At 42.8% G+C, this 25,181-nt stretch overlaps 1 protein-coding gene across 3 annotated transcripts in view; it reads right to left on the reverse strand.

Moving 5' to 3' along the window:
• CHL1 (cell adhesion molecule L1 like) overlaps positions 1-25,181 on the reverse strand; it is a 198,691-nt gene that overhangs the window by 57,654 nt on the left and 115,856 nt on the right. For all 3 annotated transcript variants that reach the window (XM_035106610.3, XM_035106606.3, XM_035106608.3), the window contains 6 exons: positions 23,025-23,206; positions 18,987-19,092; positions 16,282-16,472; positions 6,748-6,870; positions 4,512-4,682; positions 1,086-1,127 (listed from right to left, as the gene is read on the reverse strand). In XM_035106610.3, the coding sequence (XP_034962501.3) occupies positions 1,086-1,127; positions 4,512-4,682; positions 6,748-6,870; positions 16,282-16,472; positions 18,987-19,092; positions 23,025-23,115 (724 nt within the window). In that variant the 5' untranslated portion in view covers positions 23,116-23,206. The remainder of the gene's footprint in view (positions 1-1,085; positions 1,128-4,511; positions 4,683-6,747; positions 6,871-16,281; positions 16,473-18,986; positions 19,093-23,024; positions 23,207-25,181) is intronic.

Here is a 25,181-nt window from a genome sequence, read left to right on the forward strand (position 1 = left end):
TTCTTCCCCAGTCTTGTGTTTGAGGAAAGTCAAAATGTCTACTAGAGTGCCTTGGAAACAGCTTTTGACGCGGCACAAACCAGCTGCGGTGGTTACATGGAAGTCAGTAAGCAACAAGCCTACCAGATAGTGGAGTATGTATGGTGCAGTGATTAGCATGCTAGACTATGACTGGGGGAAAACCAGGTTGAAATCCCCACTCAGCCACAAAGCTGGTCCTCTCACTGTATCACAGCCAAATCCTACCTCACAGGTTGCTGTCGGGGGGGGGGGGAATTGGACAGGGGAAGTGGGAGAACCATGTATGCCTTGGAGAAGGGTGTTTCATGACTTGCAATTTATAAATAAGCAGCTGCAGAATTCTTTACATGTCTACTCAGAAACAAGTGTCATTGAGTTTGATGGGGCTCACTCCCAGGTAAGTAGGTAAACAATCATAGGCTGAAACAAAACAAAACAGTTTCATGCTGAATTGCAGCCCATAGCTCTTATATCGCCCTTTTACTTATATAGCAATACACCTGGTATGAAGGTTGAGAACCAAAATATATACCATTATTTTTTATTCTGAAAAGTGAAATAGCATTTAAGACACTGGACATTTCTAATAATAATAATAATAATAATAATAATAATAATAATAATAATAATAATAATAATAATTTATTTGTACCCCGTCCATCTGGCTGGGTTTCCCCAGCCACTCCGGCTTCCAACAAAGATTAAAAATACATTAAAATGTCACACATTAAAAACTTCCCTAAACAGGGCTGCCTTCAGATATCTTCTAAATGTCAGGTAGTTGTTTATCTCTTTGACATCTGGTGGGAGGGTGTTCCACAGGGCGGGTGCCACTACTGAGAAGGCCCTCTGCCTGGTTCCCTGTAACCTCACTTCTCGCTGCGAGGGAACCACCAGAAGGCCCTCGGCGCTGGACCTCAATGTCCGGGCAGAACAATGGGGGTGGAGACGCTCCTTCAGGTATACTGGGCCGAGGCCATGGTAACTCTTATTTCAGCTGGGTAAATTATTTTATTCCATATTATTGACATTGCGGGTGCAAATGCTAAATAGTGACAACTTACCCTTGGCAGCGCTAGGTGAACTGGAATCATTAGTATGTTTTGCTGAAATAAACAAAAATGGAAACCAAATGGAAACATGAATGGTGATGAAATTTATTGAAGATCTGATGGAAGCAATCAAACTTAATTCAGGTTTCAGACCACGGTGTTGCAAATGTGTTTGCCTGTTGCATTTTCTCTTCATCCCATCCCACTCTCCCAAATATTCACCCTAATCATGCTGCACATTAAGTAGTTTTTCAAACTCTCCACATGGAGTGAGAGGGAATGCAATGAATTTGAGTGAAAAGAAAAAAAGAAAACCTGGATTCGAAGCCACTACAGTGGAACCTCGGTTTATGAACACCTCGGTTTATGAATTTTCGGTTTATGAACACCGCGGACCCATCTGGAACAGATTAATTCATTTTCCATTACTTTCAATGGGAAAGTTCGCTTCAGTTTATGAACACTTCAGTTTATGAACAGACTTCCGGAACCAATTACACCCATGCTTCAGTTTATGAACGCTTCAGTTTAAGTACTCCACGGACCCATCTGGAACGGATTAATCCACTTTCCATTACTTTCAATGGGAAAGTTCGCTTCAGTTTATGAACGCTTCAGTTTAAGTACCCTGTGGACCGTCTGGAACAGATTAATCCACTTTCCATTACTTTCAATGGGAAAGTTCACTTCAGTTTATGAACGCTTCAGTTTATGAACAGACTTCCAGAACCAATTGTGTTCATAAACCGAGGTACCACTGTATATACAGTATATCCCAGGATTGTGTAACCATAGTATTCTCTCTTTTCAAAAAACAACAAATATAATTACTAAACATGTAATGCAAGCATGCACAGTGATAATGAACTGATGTATAAACAATGTAAATGCTGGAAAAGATGTCAAATTCAAATCATTTTAAGTTAACCTGTGTTGTAAAATTAAGTTGGCCATTTAGAAAACATCAACAGTATCCATCCTGAAAGGACAAGATTCAGGTTAGTTAACATAGCCTCTCTCCCCTTTTTGGCCAACCACATGTCCAAAAATGCATGGAGAAATGTTACTGGGAACCAGGCTGCACACATATAGAGCACAGTGATACTGTGCTATATCAAGCATCAAAACATCAAGCATCAGCCATGGAGATGGCTAATGGCTGTCTCCCTACACAGCTGAACATTCTTCCTGATTCGTTACATCAGGAAAGATAGTTTAATTTAGCTTCATTTCACTTATGGCGTCTGCTGATTTTGCTTAAAAACAATTTTTAAGGTAAATTTTAAGGTATCTGCTCAAGTAAAACATCTCAGGAAGGTTTATGGAAGCAAAGGGATGGTTTAGTTGTTGCTGCTGTTAAATACAAATTGTCTAGAGTGATTCTTCACCTATCCAGTTTAGATAATTTAATACAATTGGATCCCCTAACAATTTTGTTTCTATTTTATTTGCCCTGGTGTACTTTCCACATGAGCACAAGCCAGATTGCCTGCATGCTGTCTGTGGTAACTCCTTGAGTTATTTAAGATTTTTCTCAATCTTGGCAGATCTGAGGAAAGTAAGATTGACAACTGTGAAAAATGCAATGGTAAACCTGATCTCCTCGGCAATAAAACACAAAAGCAGATAGCTGAACATTGCTTTTAAAAAATGCATCAGGATGTTATTCAATTCTGAAATGGCACACTATTCACAAAGTCTATTTACGAAGTCAAAGTATTAAGACAAACAAATTAGTTCTATCCGCCATGGATGGAAAGCCTGTTTCCACTCATATGGTGGCTCATTCTTCACAGCGTTTTTCTGATGGAGGTGGGGGAGTTCCACAAGAAAATACTTGAGCACATTTTAAAAGTCAAAAGTGATCGATTTAAGCTCTTACTGCTCCTCCAGGAGCCCATGCTTCTGAGCCATGTTGAAAACAGGTCAGCTACTCTAAAATATAGGGAATTATTTGCAGCATATTGCTAAAATATGACCGCAGAATCAAGCCATTTATGGCCAAACCTACAAACTGTTCCAACAGCAAGTAAGAATGCCGATTGGAACTGAGGTCTTTCACTAGCATAATGCCAGGTGTAGGCATTGCACCAGTACCCTAGTGTAGAACTGCCCTGCTAATGCTGGCAACAGATATTGATTGTTTGTACATAGCATAGTGCATGTTAGTCAGGGGCTGAACATCTCTGTGGAGATGACTACATATTCCCTAACAGCATTTCAGCCACAGCTGTTCTATGTAGTAGAAATCTCTTTTGTAGACCATCTTCAAAGGCCTCAGATACAGAGGCGACCATGTCCACCTAAACATTAGGAATAACTTCCTAACAGTAAGAGCTGTTCGGCAGTGGAATTTGCTACCAAGGAGTGTGGTGGAGTCTCCTTCTTTGGAGGTCTTTAAGCATAGGCTTCACAGGCATATGTCAAGAATGCTTTGATTGTGTTTCCTGCTTGGCAGGGGGTTGGACTGGATTACCCTTGTGGTCTCTTCCAACTCTACGATTCTATGATTCTATGATTCTATGTCAACATTGACAAACGATACAATTCTAAGAAGAGCAGAGAAGCGAGAGCAGAGAAGATTCAAATGAATCTTCAGTCCTTCAAGTCTTCAGACTCTGAAAAAGGCCCCATTTGGTAGCAACAGAGAAGGGGGAGAAATTCTGCCTGTGACACATTTTAATGCAAACCTCCTTAATTCTCACTTCCCGAAGCAACATGAGTACTAAAATGAAAGCTACCCACTGAAATTCACACTTGGGGCAAAATTGCATTTCAGAAGAAATGCCCACCCAAGTGCTGAGGAATTTTCATAACATTTTTGAAATTAGCAAACTGATACGGAAATGTGGCAAACCAGACTAAAGATTTGGAAAACGTAAAGAAAAACTGTGAGAAATCAAAACTGACAAATTCGCCCGTCGCTAGGGAGCAACCTTTTGTAACGGCACTGCAAGCTGTCGATGACAGCCTTTCCTCCACAGGCTGCTGCTGTAGCGCCAAACCTTGATTTGCAAAAATTGTTTTGCTAGCTGATCTCTGTGATTTTTGACTGGATCCAATTTCGTAAGCAGATATGTGTGTTTTCTTGTTTTTGTTTTAGCAAACAAAGGAAGATGTGCAGGTATGCAGCTGGCAAGTGCCCTGAGGAATGTCTCCTGTATCAGTTCAGCAAATTCAGCAAAACAACAGAAGAGCTTTGTAGGGCCAACAGCTGCAGATCTTTTTATGAGCGGGACCTTGCTCTCATAACAAAAACAATAGTGCAGGAACAAATATACATTCGCATATATTTTTGTTAGGAATAATCATATTAGAGACATACGTCACATATAAGAATTCTCAGAGGAGTAGGTTTTGGGATAGACGTTAAGGCAGGTGGAGGAGAGAGGTGGAAGAATGAAAGAAAAAGGGGGGGAACTGAACCCCCAGACTTACAACGTGTAACTGTTAGTGTCATTGGCATTTTCTGCACAATAGTCCTCAGCCTCGGAAAGGCAGCAAAGCAGCAATAATCACTCCGGCTGTCATTTTCATCCACATTTGCAAAGAAAAGATCCCCCTTAAGGCTCATGGAGACCCTTTCATCTTGTGGGATGTGTTGCAAGTCTAACAAGGATAATAATAATAATAATAATAATAATAATAATAATAATATAATGATGACACAGTATGATAATTATCTTCTCCTCCCCCCCACTCCACAAAAAGAAAAGAAAAAAGGTGGCAGCTCACTGTTCTGTCAAAATACTTGTTCCCAGGTAAGGGAATAATTCTTTGATGTTAAAGAGTCATGAGGTCTGAAAGTATATTTCGATATTCACCAGGTTTTGGTTTTTTTAAGACAAAAAAAGGCCGCCATCTTGTAAGCAGGACAAATTCCTGTCCCAGTACACACCCACCAAATGTAAACTGCCTTCTGCATAAATATTCTGCAGAGACAATATAGCAACTGCCATGAAGACTGCATCATTTTAATCGTTCAGACCAGCACAACTATTAATATTACAAAGGCCTACATTACAGGCGTCATGGCTGTCAAGAAGCCCCTTGCTCCTGTCACACAGAGTGCACACATAGCCTGCATTCCATAATGTGATTCCATTTTTAATTTGCTGTTTTGATAGCTGAAGAATTATGATATTTTTTTTTAATCAAGAAGCGGTAACTGTCACAGCAAATGAGATTCCAAGGTCATGTTCTGGAGGTGTAATCCCCTTGGATCAAGTTCTTCCAAACCAATCAGACAGTCATGCCTATCCAGTTAACCTCCAGCTGAATTGGACTTCAACTCCCATCATCCCAGCCAAGCTGGCTGGTTTTGACTGCACTTTTAGTCCAGAAAAACCAGCTGGAGCATACCAGACAGGGGAAGGCTTCTGTAGGCTTTGGTAGGCAAATGGTAACTTGTATCCTTCATCTTCCTGAGGATACCATAGCCTCAAGTTGCCAATTTCTGCTTCCTTCCACATTTTCCCCCCTTTTTGTTTTTGGACAGTGAGGGAGGGAGAGATCTCAGTGCACAAGCAAGAGATCCTCTTCTTGTTGAGGCAGTCTGGGCATTCATTTCACTCTAGGAAAGACAGTAGAAAGTGAGACCAAGACTGAAGCATGCCAGTGAGCAGAAGAGCTCCTCCGCTCCCTGGCAGGCCTTTACCTGATGGCAAGATGGGAGCTGTAGACTGGGCAGAGGAAGAAATCTGTTCTCCCTAGAACACCCTGGCTTCTATCTCTCTGTCCATGCCCCCTCCATTTAGGTAGCTTCGGAGAACGGAGGGAAAGGAAGGCAGTAACAACTGAACACAGGTCACAGGCCCATGGACAGCCACAACATAGTCCTCTCTGGAAACGTAAGATTAGGAGCCACTGGTGCAGCGAGGTGGCAGCCTGCATCTGGCATCCAGGTACTGGTGACACGGAGAGAGGGGGACAAGGCGGAAGGAAGACTGCTGCTTTGAGGATGTACTGGCAGAGCCAATCTGGTGTTTCCACCAGCACATCCACACCATGGCAACATTTCCCCGCCTCCCCACTCCCAATATGGCACAGGGATGCTGGTGCCAGGAGGTCAGCTGTGCTGGCTGTTTCTGCTTTCGATAGGCTTCATTTCAGCACTGAACTTGTAATCTAACCAGTAGCCATTTCTCTCTTTTCTCTTTCACTTTCATCCGTCCTGTCACATGAAGATATGACATTATGTCAAGAAGCTTCAGGTCCACTAGCTCTGACTGGGCTAGCAATGGCTACGAAGCTCATGATGGCTGTATTACCTCCAGTATCAGAGGCAATACACATCTGAATGCCAGTTGCTGGGAACCGTAAGTAAGAAAGGAATAAGTTGCTGCTGTGTGAGTTTCCCATAAGCATGTAAACAGGATGCAGGACTAGGTATGGCTTTGGTCTGGCCTAGCAGGGCTATTCTTACCTTCTTATCCTTTTATCATGTTTTCTTTCATGCTGACATACACTAACCATTTATATGATTCCCTTACAACTTTTTAGCACTTTCTAATCCATTATTTGCAGTTTTGCAGTTCATTTTTGCATACTTTTGCACACCGAAGAGGCATCTGAACAGTTTCAGTTTTAATTAAGTTCATGTTATCGGGGGGGGGGGATTTCAAAGAGAGATTTGATTTTTAAATGGTGCAAAGAGGAATGAAATGGTTCTCACCAATGTTCATCCAATAAATGTGCAGTGGTGGGATTCCCTTGGGAGGGTTGCAGTGCAAGACCATTGCATCTCCATATTCTACATCTATCGGGTCAATCTTCTCCTTGGGGAATTTAGGAATACCTAACATAATGGAAAAGAAACATTTTCAGAAGTCACTGAGTAGCACCTATGAACATTATATCTGGCATTCTCTGTATGAACTGCTACCTGTCTAGCTTTCCCATGACTGTGCGGTCTTATGATTCACAATGTAAGATAACCAAATTTATGTGGGAAAATAATGCAGCCATACATTCTGAATTTGAAAAATAGTTCCACGGGCAATTTCAGGAGGGATGCATGTGTAGAAATGCCACTTACCTAGGAATCCTGAAACAATTTTCTTTCTGTGTGGAGAACAAGCACGAATTCTGCTATGCACATGGTGCTGAATCATTTGACACTGATTTTGCCATTTGGCTTCTACAGATCACCAGACGCACACCTAAGTTGCACTGGGCTGGCAGAAATAACAGTGCTGGACATCAATAGCACTGCCAAAGCAGAGTAGGATTATCGCTGCCTCAAAAATGTGGAAAGTGCCTGGCTCCTTCTGACAGAGTCTGACTGCTCTAATGCCTTACAGAGACAATGCAAATCTCATCTGCTTCAGAATAACCAAACTTGTGCAGGCTGCAATTTTATACAGTGGTACCTCTGGATACGAATTGGATCCATTCTGGAGCCCCGTACGCATCCAGAGCAGTACATACCCTGAAGCGCCATGTGCATGCTCCCCGCGAGATTCGGCGCTTCTGCACACGCGTGTGACATCATTTGGTGCATCTGCGCATGCGTGAATCGCCGAACGCGGAAGTACGGTAACTCATTCCGTTACTTCCGGGTTCTGCGCGTACGTATCTCGGGTCGTACACAACCTGAAGCATACGTAACTAGAGGTATGACTGTACTGCTCCATCCCATTCCACATTTCCAACAGAGCCTTAACAAATACAAGAGAAGGTAACAGTGAAGTTGCTTAAACAAGAATCAGCATTGCCAGGACTGATCACATTTCACTGTCCTAATGTTGGAAAAGGGGTCACAAATCTCCAGGCCTCCCATCAGGGATCTCTGCAAACATCAACCTGCAAGATTTTTTTTAAAAAAATCTTCCCCAGGAGGTTGAGGTTGTTTCAGGGCACTTTCCCCTTACATTCCAGGCAAGTTGAAACGGGTGAGAAATTGTTGCAGTTCCATCAGCTCATTGTGTAATTAAGCCATAGTATCGTAAAAGAATAAAAAAACAGCAGGAACAAAGCAAAAAGAAAAGGAACGAACTTAGCTTGTAAGCCATTAGCAAGTGGCACTCCACCTTTGCAGGATGTTTTGCCTTTGGAGATTGGAGTCTTTGGGACATATAAAGGTGTTGTGGTTTTATCTCCTCTATCACAAGGAGCCTAACATGTCTATATTTCAGCAAAGATTTAAAATGACGCTTCTGAAGGTTTAAGGAAACTGTTTGAAAACCTGCATTTTTAAAAATTACTAGTATCAATTCAAGTAAACTTTGTCTTTGACTGTAGGAGGGAAGGTACTCATGTCAAACAATTCAGGCCTATTCATCCAGACTAGCAACCTGAACTGCAACTCATCTGCACCTCGCTCTGGCAAGTAACTATTAAGGCTACACATTATGGAAGTGATCAAAATGAAGTTAAGCACATTAAAAACCAACAGCTCTTAAAAGTGCTTAGCGGTGACTGGACTTTTTCTATAAATTGCGTGTTGCGGTTATTCCATACTTGCTAGTTCTCAAGTCAAAGCAACAGAATACCCTTTAACAGAATTTAGCAGCATTTATAGCCAAGTAATCTTGCCGACACTTCTTCTTTCTTTCATACTACAAGCAAGAGAAGTGTCAAAACTGGTACGGTGGGAGGGATGCCCCATTTCTAACTGAGCTGTGGATGTGACAAGCTCGTCTCATTGGACTAAGTGTGAATGAATTGATAGAAATCAAGCAAATGTGCATGAACCTCCTTGAGAGCCCTACAGGGGGTAATGGCAAGAACACGGTAATGTACTCTCTCTTTTTCATGAGTGCTGAAATTATACTCCATGATGCATCCTGACCGTGCAGGAAAATTGCCCGGCAATGATAATACGATGCAATTTAGGTCATCTTCCTAAAGGTTTGCTTGCTGAGGTCCAATCTGGCTCATCATCTGGTAGATAAAAGACGCTCATGTAGTCACCAAAGTCTGAAAGCCACTATTCTCGGAGGCACCCTGCATTTTGCTATCCGTTGTAGAACACTGAGTCCATCTGGAAGTTAGTAGTGGTGCTACACCGACACTTGGTGGAAGGAAGCCATCTGATGGAGAAATATCATTTCACAGCACATGCTCTCACAGGTAAGGTGCCAGCCCTCTGATAATGCAAGCCGTGTTAGTGAGGAGGGAGGGAAAAGGCCATTCACTTCACGAAGATTCAAGTTGCAGCTCCAGCTCATTCATATATATATAATCTTGCCAGGTGTCATTCAGCTGCACTGAGGCTAGAATTGAGATGTCATTGAGATGTCATTTTGACAAGTTGAGAGCACTAAAACAACAAAAGCTTTTGCTTTCTGAAATGAAGGGCATGTACCTGTAGGATGCGGAATCGTGTTTTGATTCAATTCCTGGTGGCAGTAGTGGCAGTGGCAGATCAGATGTGAAAATGATCTTAGAAGTATTAACATTCAGATGCTCAGATTTTTTAAATAATCACTTTGTTGGTTCTCATCATTTCTTCTTCTTATATGTGCTATTTGAGGAATGATTTTATTTATTTTTTTACAAATGGCTGACAGCTTTGATGATGGGAGAAAAGGGATGGTGAGTAGCCTTTTAGTTATAACAAAGGAAAGGGGAGACACTAAAGGTAATAGGTAAACGTAAAGGACTCCTGGACGGATAAGTCCAGTCAAAGGTGACTGGACTTATGGGGTATGGTGCTCATCTTGCTTTTCAGGCCAAGGGAGCCAGCGCTTGTCCACAGACAGTTTTCCGGGTCATGTGGCTAGCATGACCAAACCACTTCTGGCACAAAGGAATACCATGACAGAAGACAGAGTGCATGGAAATGCAATTTACCTTCCCACGGCAGTGATACCTATTTATGAACTTGCAGTGCCATGATTTCGAAGCTGGGACAGAGCAGTGGGAGCTCACTCCATTGCACAGATTCGAACTGCCGACCTTCTGATCAGCAAGCTGAAGAGGCTCTGTGGTTTAGACCACAGCGCCACTAGCTCCCTACGAAGAGACACTACCAATGCTTGAGCAAGGTCATAGTGTATATAGCAGCGACACCAGTCACTCCCCTCTACATACTCGATACTCTGGGTTCTATCTGTGTCTCTTGCACTAATGAAAGGTTCTCTGATTGAGTGGAGATGTCCCTCAGCAGAATGGAGAAGAGAAGGATTGTAGTTCAGTGGTAGAGCATCTTCTTTGCAGAAAGTCCCAGGTTCAATCTCTAGCTTCTCCAAATATGGTCGGGAATCCCCCACCCCCACCAGAAATCCTGGAGGGCTGCTAGTGTGTTCAGTACTGAGCTCATGGAACAATAGTCTGATTCAGTATAAGGCAGCTTTCTATGTTCCTAAGGCCGTTTTGCACTTTCATGTCCTTGCCTCCAGTGGTTCCTGGTGTTGCCCCAAATCTGGTTACTGTGTTGGAAGTCACTTTGGAATACTGTGGGAGGTAGCACAGGAGGTAGAGCTACTGATAAGGGGCACCACTGGACACAACCCCATATCTGCCCATAGAGGGCAAACCATTCAGTAGCCCCAGAGACTCCCAGGGATTATGTAATTAATCAATTGGTTATTTAACAAATACAATTAAATCAGATCATCTGTACCTTGGAGGTGCATAAAAACATGTGCTTGCCTTTATTTGAAGAGAAGTGTATTAATAAGCGCCATATATAATAAGAATACTTGTTCATATGCTGCTTTGAATATTAAATTTTGAATATCCATTCTGATACTTACCTGTACTTTCTACCATAACATAATTTGGAGCAGTATGAACTCAGGTTTTACTTGACCTCTGTCTCTCTCTCTCTCTCCAAGCTAGACCTGTTTAAACACCCCATTTGTGTAGTAAATCCCAAGCTAAAGTATTTAAATCTGACCTTGAAATCTGCTCCAGCCTTTAGAGTGCCTGATTTGTGTAAGCCCTAGAAAGGACTATGGATATGAGCGTGAAATTTTGGAAAAGAGTCACAGAAACTGCTGTGCAGCTTTATGGTCAATGAAACGGCATGTTTAGCTACCCAATCCCAGAGCAGATCCTCCTCCCCACTCCCTTTTGGCTCTGGGAACATTTTGATAATGAAAAGGAATAGATTCTCTTGGCTAAGTAGCTCAGCGGTTGGTGCCTTTGCCTTCATAATTGGCTTCAATTATGCAGGTACCGTATAATTACTGGAGTTTTCTCCTTTATTTCCCAATACTGTGAAAAGAGCATTAAACATTCACAAGGTTTAGGAGAAGCTGCATTAAAAAAACACTCATTTCATTGTAGGTTTTGCATCTTAATCTTCAACAAATGTGCAGTCATTTTTTCCCTTGAAAACCAGTTTAATAGTAAAGTGTTGTGGGCTTTTTAATATATATAAAATAGTATTTCCATTGTGTTGTTGGGAGAACTGGGATGCTTAAACAATGCTTTTGCCTTCCCTGCCAGCAGAACCCCTTTGCTTGACTTGGGCATCCCACTGTTGTGGATTTGAATGGCTCGCAGGGCAAAATTTATGCTCCAAAGCATCACCTAGTGTGACTTGTTGCTCTTTCCACTTTTATTGAGGTGGTGAGTTGCCAAGCACCTTGCATCCCCATTGAAATCTGCCAGCAGAATGTTGCCAAGCACCACACTGTTATCGTGAATGCACACAGTGATCTCACAGTTTCCAGAGCTCGGCTCTGATTATATTTGCACACACATCACAATTGATTTATTCAAGCTCCTCTGCAGCAGCACTTATCAAATGTTGCCACACAGTGTGTCATAGTATTGGGTTGCGATATGGCCAAAATGGGGGTGGGGTGGGGAGGAGAGGAGAGGAGAGGAGAGGAGCCTTCCACAGGTGCTCAGGTTTCCTTGCAGTCAATGGAGTCAATGCTATCCTTTGCAGTCAAAAGAAGCACCTAAAAGGCAAGCCATATGCCCCAAACCTGTGTGCCGGTGGAATAAAATCAAACAGCCTGCCATAGTCTTTGTACAGGGTCACGTCTAAATGATGCAGCAAGCAATGTGTTACCAGTATGCTGAGTATACCCAGCTCTATTTCTCTGTTACATCTGTGCCTGGTGTGGCTGTGCAAGATCCAGACTAGATGCATTGATGGACCATGTGAGGATCAGTAAGCTGAATCTGAATCCTGGCAAGATGGAAGTCTTGTGGATTGCCATTGTGGGAGCAATATGCTTGCTCTGGATGAGGGTGAGGGCGAACTCTCCCCAAAGGAAGAGGTGCTCTGTTTGGTGGTGTCTGTTGACACATATGTTGTTGGAAGGCCAGATCACACTCTAGAGGGGTAGCTACTCGCAATACTCATGAGATTCCTACCCAGCAGAGCTTTTTTTTCATCTGGAACTCACCAGAACTCAGTTCTGGCATCCCTCCGGTGGTCGCCATTGCCATTATAAGAGAACAAGTGAGGCATTCAGGGTGAATTCCGGTACCTCTCCTTTTGGAAAAACAGCACTGCCACCCAGGAACACCTGGGAACTTCTGCCTGGGACTATGCAAACCCAGCAAGGCAGCCAAGGGCCTACTGAAGCCACAGTCTGCCCCATCTCCCTGTGCAAATCAGAGGTTCCCCACACTTGCTCTATAAGGCAGAAGGAACAGCAGCTAGGTTTCCTCTCCAACCCCACATGCCACCAACACATGCAATGGGGACCGACCACCCCATTTTGCCACCTGAGGCAAAACAGGAAGGTTCTGCCCTGCACATATGCCATGCACTGCCACCCCTGCCGAAGCCTCCCTTATTGGGGCTCTGTGGCTGAGACTTCCAGGTTCTGGTGAGATCTTGTGAGAGTCCCGTGAGATTGTGTGAGGCTATCACCAGATCTCACCAGAACCTGGAAACTGCCACTGCTACTTCTCATCACTTCTCCACTGGTGGTGGGAGTCATGCCTACAGAGGTGCCCCTTGGATTCTGCTGCCTGAGGCTGTTACCTCAGTTGGCCTCATGGACGGGCCAGTCCTGCATGAAGTCCATTATATGTGTACCATCTATTGGACCATTTGCCTTTGGACTGATGCGGCAAGTCTATGTAGGAAAGACTAAAATGTGGTACAGAGACACTTTAAATTGACCTGGGGGGTGGGGGAAAGAAGTGGGTTGAAGGAATATGGATGAGGGTGGGTGGGAAATGTGCCTTCTCCCCTCAGGTTTTTTACCTTTTCTAATATTTTTTCTTCTGAAAACATTGCCCAAAATAAACAGTGTTTAAATAATCCATTATGGTTTTATGTAAAACTATGTGGAGAATGCAAAATGAACCTCGAGAGGAAAAGAAGGAATACCGCATTAAACGTCTACCTAAATCAAATAACTCTCCACCACCGAGAAAACTTTGTTCCCTTGAGGGCCCCCTGTTTAAAATGGGCTGTATATTAATATGCCTGCCAACCTACACCCCAGAGAGAATGCGTGATCGAAGGCAGTCAGCAAGTCCCAGAGAACAACAAATGTTACACAGGAAGGAAAATGTATGCATGCATACAATCAACCACACTTTCTGCAACTTAGTGCTTTGGGACTGATGTTTGAGTTCTATGCTGGGAAATTATTGTTCCATGTTAATTTCACATACAAAAAAGTAATGAGTGATTAATTACCCACAGATGCTCACAAAGCAGGTCACAATGAGATTCACTAAGGCTTTGTTGGGAGTAAAGCAACAATGCTTGCAAAATTTTACCTGAACGGGAGGTGGTGGTGGTGATAGACAGAAAAGCAACCTGTTCTTCTGCCTCACTGATTCCTTCTCTTTGAGTAACTACTTGCTGGTTATGTAGATCACTTTTTTCAGGCTTTACTTCCTTCCTGCTTCTCCCCAAGTTTAATCAGTATATGTTAGCATGTGTGAGTGTTAACTTCTTGGCTGCTTCTTGGCCACAAATAAAACCTATATGTAGAATGGCTTTGTTTGCTTACATAATAAATCTTAGTTTTTCTTTATCCTACCAACCAGCAATCTTACCAAACTATTTCTTTCTTCACACCACTGCAATATATTTACCAAACTTCAACATGATTTATCTAACTGTTTACACAGTTAAGAGTCTAAGGATGTTACCCCAGCATTAGTCTTCTGCCTACACCAGCAACAGTTTCTTCCTGCACATCCCTTTCTTGCTGCACTGGGTTATTCACAGTTCCCCTTGCCTTTCTATGGAAGTAGAAACATGTCCTGTATTTTTGATGATCAGTTACTATTGACTGAAAGGGAAGTGAATTAAGGAACTTGGACTTGACAGTGTTATCTCTGTCATTTCAGCCTCTTCCTCATCCTTCGAAAGCATGAACATAACTAAAGTTAAGATGAAAGTATCTGTGACTCTAAGAAAAACTTTCCAATTCAGAATCCTCAAGATGTTTTGGACTACAACTCCCATGAGCCTCTGTTGTTATGTAGTTCAAAACATTTGGTGCGCACAGCGGGTGGTGCTGTGGGTTAAACCACAGAGCCTAGGGCTTGCCGATCAGAAGGTCGGCAGTTCGAATCCCTGCGACGGGGTGAGCTCCCGTTGCTCGGTCCCAGCTCCTGCCAACCTAGCAGTTCGAAAGCATGTCAAGTGCAAGTAGATAAATAGGTAGCGCTCCAAGCCAGAAGCGGCTTTGTCATGCTGGCCACATGACCTGGAAGCTGTATGCCAGCTCCCTTGGCCAATAACGTGAGATGAGCGCTGCAACTCCAGAGTCGGTCACGACTGGACCTAATGGTCAGGGGTCCCTTCACCTTCACCTTTATATTGCTAATACACAGCCTGTTACTGTTCCCATTCTACAGCTGGGGAATCAAGATTGATGTTGGGATACTGGGCCACAACTCTGAACATGAGTTGCCACCAAACCCTGCACAGCAAACTGATAGGGAAGTGGAGAAGTGGTGGGAGAAGATGCTGAAATTGTCCTCAAAACTTCTTTGGTAACTCTGCCTGCCAGTTACTTTTCTTCCAATTCTCCTTGGCCAGAAAAGTATCACAGCTAGGGACAAAGGGGAACCCTGGGGGATCAATAGTGCACAGAACAAAGGATTAAGCAGCAACTTGTTGCCCTTTGCTGGAAAACTGTTCTCTGCTCATCCTTTAGCATTGCTTGGTGGTAACCCACTTTCAAATATCTACTCCTGTCACATGTCAGTTCTGTCCTGTGACTGAAAACAGCAACTTGCCCAAAGCCATGCAGCGAGTCCATGAATGAGGCAGGATTTGAACCCACAAGGAAGGGTCTTGGGAACACATTACAGTAGCTTAAGTGTAGTGAGATTTCAATTCCAATTCCTGATCCAGTTTAAAGGATCTCAGGTAGTAGGATTAGAAAAGGACACTACTTGAGAATTTTAAGAGTTACCGTACTGTAAACATAACAATATAGGAAGCTGCTTTATGTCAAAACAAATCAATGGTCCATCTGGCTCCACATTGCCTATGTTGACTGACACCTGTTCTTCAGGGTTTCAAGCAGGAGACATCCCAAAGCCAGCCTGAAGACGCTGGGGGTCAAACCAAGGATGCCTCACCCTGGGTTATGTCCCTCCCCCAATGGACATGATTACAATGACTAGCGTTGTCACACAATACCAAGCTGTCCCTGATATCTTTTAGTTGTCAATTTTTTTACAATCAACTTTTTCACATTTAATGAATCACATTGATCCACAAAATATCCATGGGGTTGTTTCGTGATGTTTCTAACAAAAAAGCCAGGGGGGGGGGGGGACCTAAAGACCATGAACATGAAAACATAGCTGGCCTCTCACATATCTTATTCAATATTGTGTATTGTCCATCTGTTGTTCTTCATAAGCCTCCTAGGGTGGTGTCTTATCTTCCTCTACTCTGTCACTTTCTTGCTAGATAGCTGGCTAATGAATCAGGTCAAGGAAATAAAAAACCCATTTGCTTGTGTTTATTGCCACACCAATATTGCTTTGTGCTGTTGCAGCGACTCTTGCAGGGACGGTTAACCTAGTCCCATTTGAAGTACTCTCAAATACTCATTGGAGAAAGCAGCTGAACAGAGTACTCAAAGCTCAACTAGAGTATAGGGAGTCCTTAAGAAAAGTGTGTAACTTCTCCAAAATAAAACAAGTGTGGCTTTTAACTCCTCAGTGCTCCTGAGCAGTGCTCCTGAGAATCCCAGATCACTCCACATATCATTAGCAAAAACAAACAGCACAGTGAAAAGTATATTAAGGCCAAGCTGTAGTTGTGTTCTTTGGGATATGCATCAAATTAGCACAAATAAATGCTTACCTGGAACTACTAGTTCAATCTCGTCTGACATGGCAGTTCCTAGTTCATTGGAAGCCAAGCAGCGATACCTTCCTTGGAAAATGGAGATGTTTCCACGGTTCCGAACAACAAATGTTCCAGAATTGTTTGATGTAAGTATCCTTGGGTCACCTTGCAGATCAAATACTTTCCCATCCTTTCTCCAAGTAAAGCTGAAATGACAACAGTATACAATGAAGAACTTCACTAATGTGCCAACACCTTTGCCCCATGAGGTGAAGATTTAAGCAGTAGCAGGAATGTGTGTTCTATTTTATTTTATTTTATCTCATCTTATCAATAAATCATTTAAAACATTGATATTCCTCTTTTCTTTAATTGGGTCAAGACAGCTCTCTATAAATAAACTAAAATTAATGAGTAGTCTTAATTTCTAACTATATCTCACATAAGTCACTACCAGCTAAAGTTGGTGGGATGAATGGATGAATGCTTTTCAAAAAAAAAAATCTGCACATAGGAAAATCAGTTGTTGCGAAGAAACCTAGACTGATTTTTTTTAATCACTAGTTCTGTATGTGTAAAATAGGATAACATGAAAACATGGGTGAATTCTCATCTGCTTACTTTGTAAACCATTGGGACTTGTGGCCATTGCTTCAAAGATTTCAAGACTCTCTGCAACTGTTCACAAATCTCCCCCACCATAAGCAAGACATTGTGCCTTCATGGATTTCAATAGGCAGAGCTAGAGGAGGCTGCATGCTCAGAAATCATTGGGGGGGAACAGTGACCCTCTTGAATCCAGGATTTCTTGGACTATGAACTCAAGCATCCTTCAGAGAAAATTGTCACCTCTACATCCTAAGATCAGTAAAGTCAGTTATATAAATAGGAAGGGCAGTGTGTGAGGCTAGACTCTCTCTTTTGAGGCATGGAAGAAAATGGAAAAAAGTGAGGTAGAAGATAAATCAAATGGAAAATTGCTCCACAGGAATGGTCTGAGCTAGTATTTCTATCAGCTGTGAGTCACCAAAAAGTCAGATCAGAACAGTAATAGGTTTTTCATTCATCGCCCTGGAGAATGTGACATCTCTGTTTGCAATTATGGTAGTTTTATTAACAATGTGTGTTAAAGTTTGTTTATGCTGTGGATGAGTGATTTGGAATCCTCATAACACACAAACTGTGTCATAGCATTAAACTGTATTTCCATAGCTGCCAAGTTTTCCCTTTTCTCGCGAGGAAGCCTATTCAGCATAAGGGAAAATCCCTTTAAAAAAGGGATAACTTGGCAGCTATGTATTTCACTGTGCTTATAAATGAGATTAATAAGATTGCGGAAACAAACTCAATGATGGGGATTTTCATAAGACCTCTTACTACAAAGAGGGTGTGGGTGTGCGCGCGCCCACGTGCAAAAGGCAAAGCTATGCAAAAGGCATGTAGACAGCTGCTACCCTCTGATTTCTATTATACACTTCATATAATTTGCTAAGGGTGCACACAGTAAATCATGGCATTATACCTGTACTAGCCACCAGGTCTTTCCCGAATAGGAACCTCAGGGGTGATTCAAACCGTCTCAGCCTAATAGACCATGGTTTATTAAGCCAAGAATGCTGTCATGCCCATGTAATCTTCCCATCTTCTCCTGCACCAGCTTTGACGCCTTTATACTCCCACTACATTCATTTTTAATCTTTCACTAGTGCAAACTGCATTATGAAGTGGAGATCAGTAGTGTTTATTAGGCTGAGGCTGTTGTGCCTGAACTGGATCAGTGAGTCAGGGCCAGTGGTTCAAAAGTGGAACTATGCTTTTAAGCTGTAATATCACTATCTCTGATCACTATTATATTTGTTTTAACTCTTGGTTATTAATCTATGAGATCTTGAGTACTGCGCAGTTGTTTATTTATGTGAAAGGCAAATTTCTGGAATCTGCCTTCACCTTAAGGCAGATTCACCCCATCTATCGCTGTCTTTCTCCAGCCCAAATTGTGACCAACCTAAACTCCTCACAGTGCACAGTGCAGTACAGATAGGCCCCCCAAAAGAAAAAGAAATCCCCTAAACATTGTCTAATTCCATTTCCAGGCCAAATATTCATTTTTGGCCCCTAAAATGTGTAAGCCGTGAAGCTATGTTGCAGCACAGGGAGGGTGGGCAGGCACCAGGGAATTTAAGAGGCTGGTTTTTCTTGTTGTTCAGGCCCACATCAGGGTAACAACGATCGTTCTCTGAGGCCCTTCTTGATGTGCCTCCTCCATTAGAGGTCCAGAGGACAGCAAACACAAGAACAGGCCTTTTCTGTGGTTGCTCCCAGCTTGTGGAATGCTCTCCCCGGGGAGGCTCACCTGGCACCTTCATCATAAATATTTAGGTGCCATGCAAAAGCATTCCTCTTCTCCCAGGCCTTTAGCTAATTAAATAACCTATGGCCTTTTAAACTTTGGGTGGGTGTGGGTTATTGTTTTTGCTTTGCTACTATGGTATGTATTTTTTGGTGTGTTTATATTTTAAACCACCCTGTGGTCCGCAGATGAAGGGTGATATAGAAATGTAATAAAAAAAATTAAATGAGTACCATATATCTGCAAGTTATGATAGCATACCTTGCCTCGCTACAGTGATGCCCGCCAATTCTCTCTCACCCCAACTGTGGCATGCGGGGGGGGGGGGCACATAAAGTCAGTCCTAAACCAGCTTTTGCAAAACACTTACCTTGGATGTGGGTTCCCTATAGCTTCGCACTTGATTGTAAACTCTTCGTCAAAAGGAAATGCAACTTGATCGGTTGGGTGCTCTGTAATTGTCGGGAGTTGCCGTACTGAAACAGAACCAGGACATGGTGGTCAAATAAAGAAAAATGGAGGAGTAACCCATATGTAAATAGTTTGCAAATAGTTTCTTTGCATTGGGAGTGAGTGAATAACCAGAGTTCTATTCAAACACATTTTGATACTTTGGGGGAGGATGGGCCAAAAACTGCACTGGGAAACAGAAAATATGGTATATACCTGCCTAATCACTGAGGCTTTTGCAGGAGACAGTGCTGATATCCCCCATGGCTCAGGCACATGGCATCATGGGCAGGGCCGTCTTAAGCGCCCCTGTCGCCGTGGAGCGACAGTTCCCTCCAGCGCCCCCCCGCCCCATTTCCCAGCGCGGTGGGCGGGCGGGCACAGCACGCAGCGCGGCTGCCACAAGCGCTGCTGCGCCGCAACGCGACGGGCAGGCAGGCACAGCGCGGTTGTCAAACCAGCGGACCAGGTGAGCACAGCTCACGGCGCCCTCCTGGCGGGCCGGCGCCATGGTGCCCTGCGCCACCGGGGGTCTACCTAGAGCCGGCCCTGATCATGGGCCCAGTTCTGTGGAACTCCCTCCCAACTGTATTTCTTGGTGAAGACTTCTTAGAAAAATCACCAAGCATTTCAAGCAGGTTTTCCTGATTTTATGGTTAAACTGGTTTTATCTTTTGTATTGCTTTTGTGTCTCCATTGTACACCACCTGATAAGTAAGCAGCGTTAAACGGTATATAAAATGTTGAAATAAATAACTAAGTCTTGAAAACACGAAGTTCCAGCCTCCACACAGAGCTGGGAAGTGGTAGATCAGTTTTGTTCCTACTGGAATTCACAAAACTGAATTCTGTAAACATCCCTACGAGTAATACACGGCCTTTTGTTTGGGTTTGCCATATAGCCCCAAGGAATGCAGCAGAAACAAATGACTCAAGGATAATAGACTTTGGGTGGCAGGAAACCATTATTCCCATTGTTACAGAGGTTGTAAATTTCTTTTCTTATTTCTTTTCTTCTTTTTGCTCTTGCATTCTTCTATTGTGTGCACATTAAATGTAATTCATTCTTTTTAAAAAAACAAACAAAACAAAAAACCCTACAAATAACACCAGGATTGGATTCAAATTAATAGTTAAAGAAGGGAAGCTGTTACCCAACCAAAGTCCATGTGCTGCTCAAGATACCGACATAAACAACCTCAGTTACCATTGGCATCATCATTCAGGACCACCCACTCTCCATGGATGGATGACTGGGCTTTACTGCTATGCAAATCCTCTATTTCGTGCATTTACATTTTTTTAATCCTAAAGAAATTAAAGTGTTGTGAATCTCCACATAACCAAACTATAAAAATGGAAATTGGGCCCTGAAGAGTAATTGACCATAATAGAATTACCACTCCGTTATAAATTATAGGAATGAATATTAGGGTACTGGCTAGAAACTCTTTAAGCCCAGTGAACCAGAAAACTCGGTGCTCACACGAAATGTGGTATCTTGCTGCACCATATGGTATCTCGTCTTCTACATCTCCAAGGCCGCCATGCTTTGCCCAGCTTGTTTATAGCCAAATATAATTCATGTTTATTAAAACCATGAAAAGCTTCATTAACAGAAATTAAGAATCAAATGGAAACGTAGGGTCAGAGAAAAGTCAAATAGTCTGGGAACAGGTAGACCAGAATTCCAATTATGTGATTTATCAGGGAATTTGAATATGATCTCAAGAAATAATTCATTCTCTTAGTGAATGGAGACCAAAGGAATTACTGTATATTCCTGTGTATAAGACTACTTTTTTACCCAGGAAAATCTTCTCAAAAGTCAGGGGTCATCTTATACGCCGGGTTGTATTTCTTATACGGCGAGTATATCCCAAACTCTATATTTTAACTGGAAAATTTGGGGGTCGTCATATAAGCCCAGTCGTCTTATACGCCAGAATATACGGTAATTCATTTTTTTAAAAAAATTGCTAAATCTGTTTTCTATTAAAATGGGGTTGCACTTTCCCAATCTCAATATTTTCATGTTCAAAGTAGATTGCAAGTGCACACTGTTATCTAGTTATGGCATTGTGTATCAAAATAAAAAAGTGCTCCACTACCTATGAGCTTTGCCACCACTCTTTTAACCGGGATGAGGCATGAAGCTGATATGAGGTGTTTGCTAGCAAGGACCTCATGGATGGAGAAGTATATTGAAGCATTAAATGAAAGCATGCATGCCTCCCTTTAGCAGTGGTTTGGAAGACAGAAACCTGCCTGCCCACCTCACATGTAGCAGGGTAGGATTAGGTGGTCCCAGTGAGAATCCAAAAGGAACTTTTGGTGCTTTTGCCTGATTGGCCAAGGGGTGTGGTTTGTTTTGCCTTCTCTGGTTGGTTGGTTGGTTGGTTGGTTGCTCAGGTTGAAGTACTTTGATTGGGTTAGTTTGGCCACATATGTACATAATTGGGTCACAGTGTGCAGGTGCATTGTGGGTAGAAACAGATGAGAGCTGCATGGCATGCTGCATGGCATGAGGCATCAACAAAATATGGTAAACTGCAGAAGGGTTTCTTTCTCCCAATTCACCTCCTAAATTTTTGTTTGAAGTTCTTACCCTGAGATCCACTCTACCAGAGACCAACTCATCACTGATTACTGTCTTATGGGGCTCTTGGAATGGTCCACTATTGGGCACCAACAGTCTTATTCATAGTGATGAGGAGAATACTTGAACTAAGAGGGTTCAAAAATGTAAAGAACATGGAAACCCCAAAGACCAAACACTAAAAAATGCAGCCCATTTGGGCCTGTCCAGCTACACACTGAGAAGGGTGTTGAAACTCTCCCCTCTTCCCACGCCTCTCTGTTCTTGTTGCTCATCTCTACAAACCATAAAAACCCTTATCTTTGCAAAGTAGAGATGGCATAAGAAGCCCCGGAGAGATTCCCAAGACCAAAACATGCATAAATTTATTTAGTTATTTGGCAATATTTTCTGGGGTGAACTTTCAACCACTGGGTTATATAATTAATCTTTGGCACTGATATAGCCACCTTGGGGTCTATGTTTCACTGGGATACCAAGCAAATTGTAATTGGGTTCTTAAGAATATAAAAAGAGTTTGCTGGATCAGGCCAGGCTGGATCTCACAGTGGCCATAAGCACAACAGCAACCCCCACTTGGGATTCCTAGCAAATCATATTCAGATGCATAATGCCTCTGACGGACACGGTAGAACCTAGTCATTGTTGATAGCTTATCTGTCTAACCCTCTTTTAAAGCCATTCAAGTTGGTGGCCAGCGTTGTCTCCTGTGGGAACAGGTTCCATAGTTTAACTCTGCACTGCATGAAGAAGTCCTGGATCTTCCAACATTCAGCTTCAGCGAATGTTCACAAGTTCCAGTGTTGCAAGAGAGGTAGAAAAGCTTTTTCTCTACCCACTTTCTTCCCACCATGTATAATTTTATAAATTCTGCCTTCTACCATGTCACCTCTTACTTACATTTTCTCTAAACTAAAAAATCCTAAATGCTGCAACTATTTCTCACATTGGGAAATGTCTTCATAGTTGTCCATCACAGTTAGCACCTCAACAGCAGGCCCACAAGCCACCTGGGCAATCTCACTAGGGTGAAATGCTTTGTATTTCTATTTAAATTATAGCAATTAGTTCTAAATCTGCATCCACACATATGACTATTGCAAATCTATGTGCTCCTTTGCCCTCTTATTCTTTAGGAGCTGCAAAAGTGACCGCTGTAGCCAACAACGAGCTGTTTGCACCTGTTTACTGCACTGCATGAACCAATCGAGAGAAGAAATCAAAACTTGCATTTCTATCGCATACAAATTCCCCAGAGGCCACACTGGAGCACAACAAAGCTCAAAATGGAAACAGCACATTTGGACGATTTAATCTGTTCTCCTGCAGGAGAACATTCAGTAAATAGCTACAACTTACCAGAAAGAGGGATTTCAATGGCCGCTGCCAAACTTAATACAAAGAGAAGCAGGCACACAGCGGCCCCTTTTGTGTTTGATGGCATTTCCATCTCTCTTCTGTAAACAGGGAGTCCAAACAGATTGGAAAGTGCTTTGCAGTTCTCCTCCTGTCCCGTTTAAAACACTCCTGGAGAGCGAAGCCTAAAAATGGCAGCACAGAGAGAAAGCCACATAAATAAATTCAAGGCATCAGCTCTAATTTTATTAGGAAAATGAAGAAATAGTCAAGATTCATAAGCTGAAACATAAATCATAGTAACATATACATTCTAATTTATTCTCCCTCCACTTCTGATCCCACATTCAGAAAGGGAGGGGGGGCTTAACAAAACCAATTACACCACAGAAATCTAATTACTTTTTTTTTTGCTTGCATACATGAAAAAGTGGCTAATTTTTTTGCCTCATTTGTAATAGTTTCCATTCATTTTTTTCTCAGCTAAATGCAATTTGGTAAGTAATTACAAAGAATCTAAAGAAGAACATAGGGATCATAAATAAGATTTTTCATAGCTCATATTCTTTCAGTTGTGCTGTTCAGGCAGGAAAGTTTGCCTCATTTGGTTGTTGAAACCACTTTATTAAGAAGCTCTGGGTCCCCTACACTCACCCACAATACAATCCAAATATAGATATATCAATGGATATGGATATTTCCTACAATTGTATCCCACTTTCTTGAACCCAAGGCATGTCTCACATCCAGCCACTGACCACACCTGCACCCAGACTTGCTTAACTTCAGCAAGGTGGCGTCCCCATGTGCCTTCAGACCTTATTATCATAGCTGCCAAGTCTCCCGTTTCTTGCGGGAAACCCCCGTTTTTAAAGTCATTTCCCGCTGTTATCCCAAATAGCGAAATATCCCGTAATTCCCCCAGATTTTCAAAGCCGCTCCTGCCGGCCAGGGAGGCTCCTTCTCTGCATGTCTGGACATGCGTAGAAGCGACTTCCGGTGCCGCGCCGCTGCTGATCCCAGATTTTTCAATCCGGGAGTTGACGGGTATGTTTATTATGTGTCCCATAATAAGGGCAAGGCAGCAAAAAGCCAAAACATCAAACTTGCTGCCAACAGAGGAAGCAAATGTCAAAACTCCAATAACCCTTTAACAGCAAGAGTGGATGGCAGAGAGGGAAGCGAATCTGGCACTACTTGCCAATGTGGCCACACAACTCCAACCTCCCAGCCCCCTCCTCCCTCCTCCTAAGTGACCATGATGCTGCTGTCAGGAGGCCAGGTGTGCAGCAGTGGACCTCCCTGGCCAACCATTCCTATTTAGCATCGCTTGCTAAACCTTCCAAAAAGGTTTCAAAATAAAATGCAGGCTTAAGGGGGGGATTCTGTAGCTTTTCAAGGGTCTCTCTGCTAAATATTCAACGCCATAAGAAGAAGAAGAAGAGTTTGGACTTGATATGCCGCCTATGACTCCCCTTCAGGAGTCTCAAAGTGGCTAACAATCTCCTTTCCCCTCCTCCTCCACAACAGACACCCTGTGAGGTGAGTGAGGCTGAGAGACTTCAGAGAAGTGTGACTAGCCCAAGGTCACTCAGCAGCTGCATGTGGAGGAGCGGGGAAGCGAACCCGGTTCCCTAGATTACGAGTCTACTGCTCTTAACCACTACACCACACTGTCTCTCTAAGGAAGAATAATTGTTTGACAGTAGTTTTGTGTATGTGTGTGTGGTTGTCACACTTGCCCCAGTAAAATTTGCCTCAGTCGTTAAGTTCACCCATAAGCTCACTCAGTCTCCACCTAACCTAAGGATAAAATGAGTGCAGGCAAGAAGCCATTAACTACCCTGGGCTCCTTGGAAGAAAAGCAGAATACGAATGTTACTAAACAATAATAAAAAACAACCAGCATTTAAAAGCCCAAAGTGCTGTTAGGAGAAAAATACCCCAAGCTAAGGAAGGAAAAGTCTTGGCCTGGCAGCCAGCGGCCATCCTAATGGAAGGTTTAGTGCCCATTTATCCCAGAAATTTTTCCGGAGTACAATTTGAACTAGAGAGAAGCAGACTTACCTTTTGCTTTTATCATTCAGAGGAAGAAGGCAGGCAGCCAGAAAGTGACACTTATAAAGCCCCAGAGAGACAGCAAGAAACAGCTGGCTGACC

The sequence above is a fragment of the Zootoca vivipara genome, chromosome 2 (assembly GCF_965207765.1).
Source record: "Zootoca vivipara chromosome 2, rZooViv2.hap1.1, whole genome shotgun sequence".
In the NCBI taxonomy this organism is placed as follows: Eukaryota; Metazoa; Chordata; class Lepidosauria; order Squamata; family Lacertidae; genus Zootoca; species Zootoca vivipara.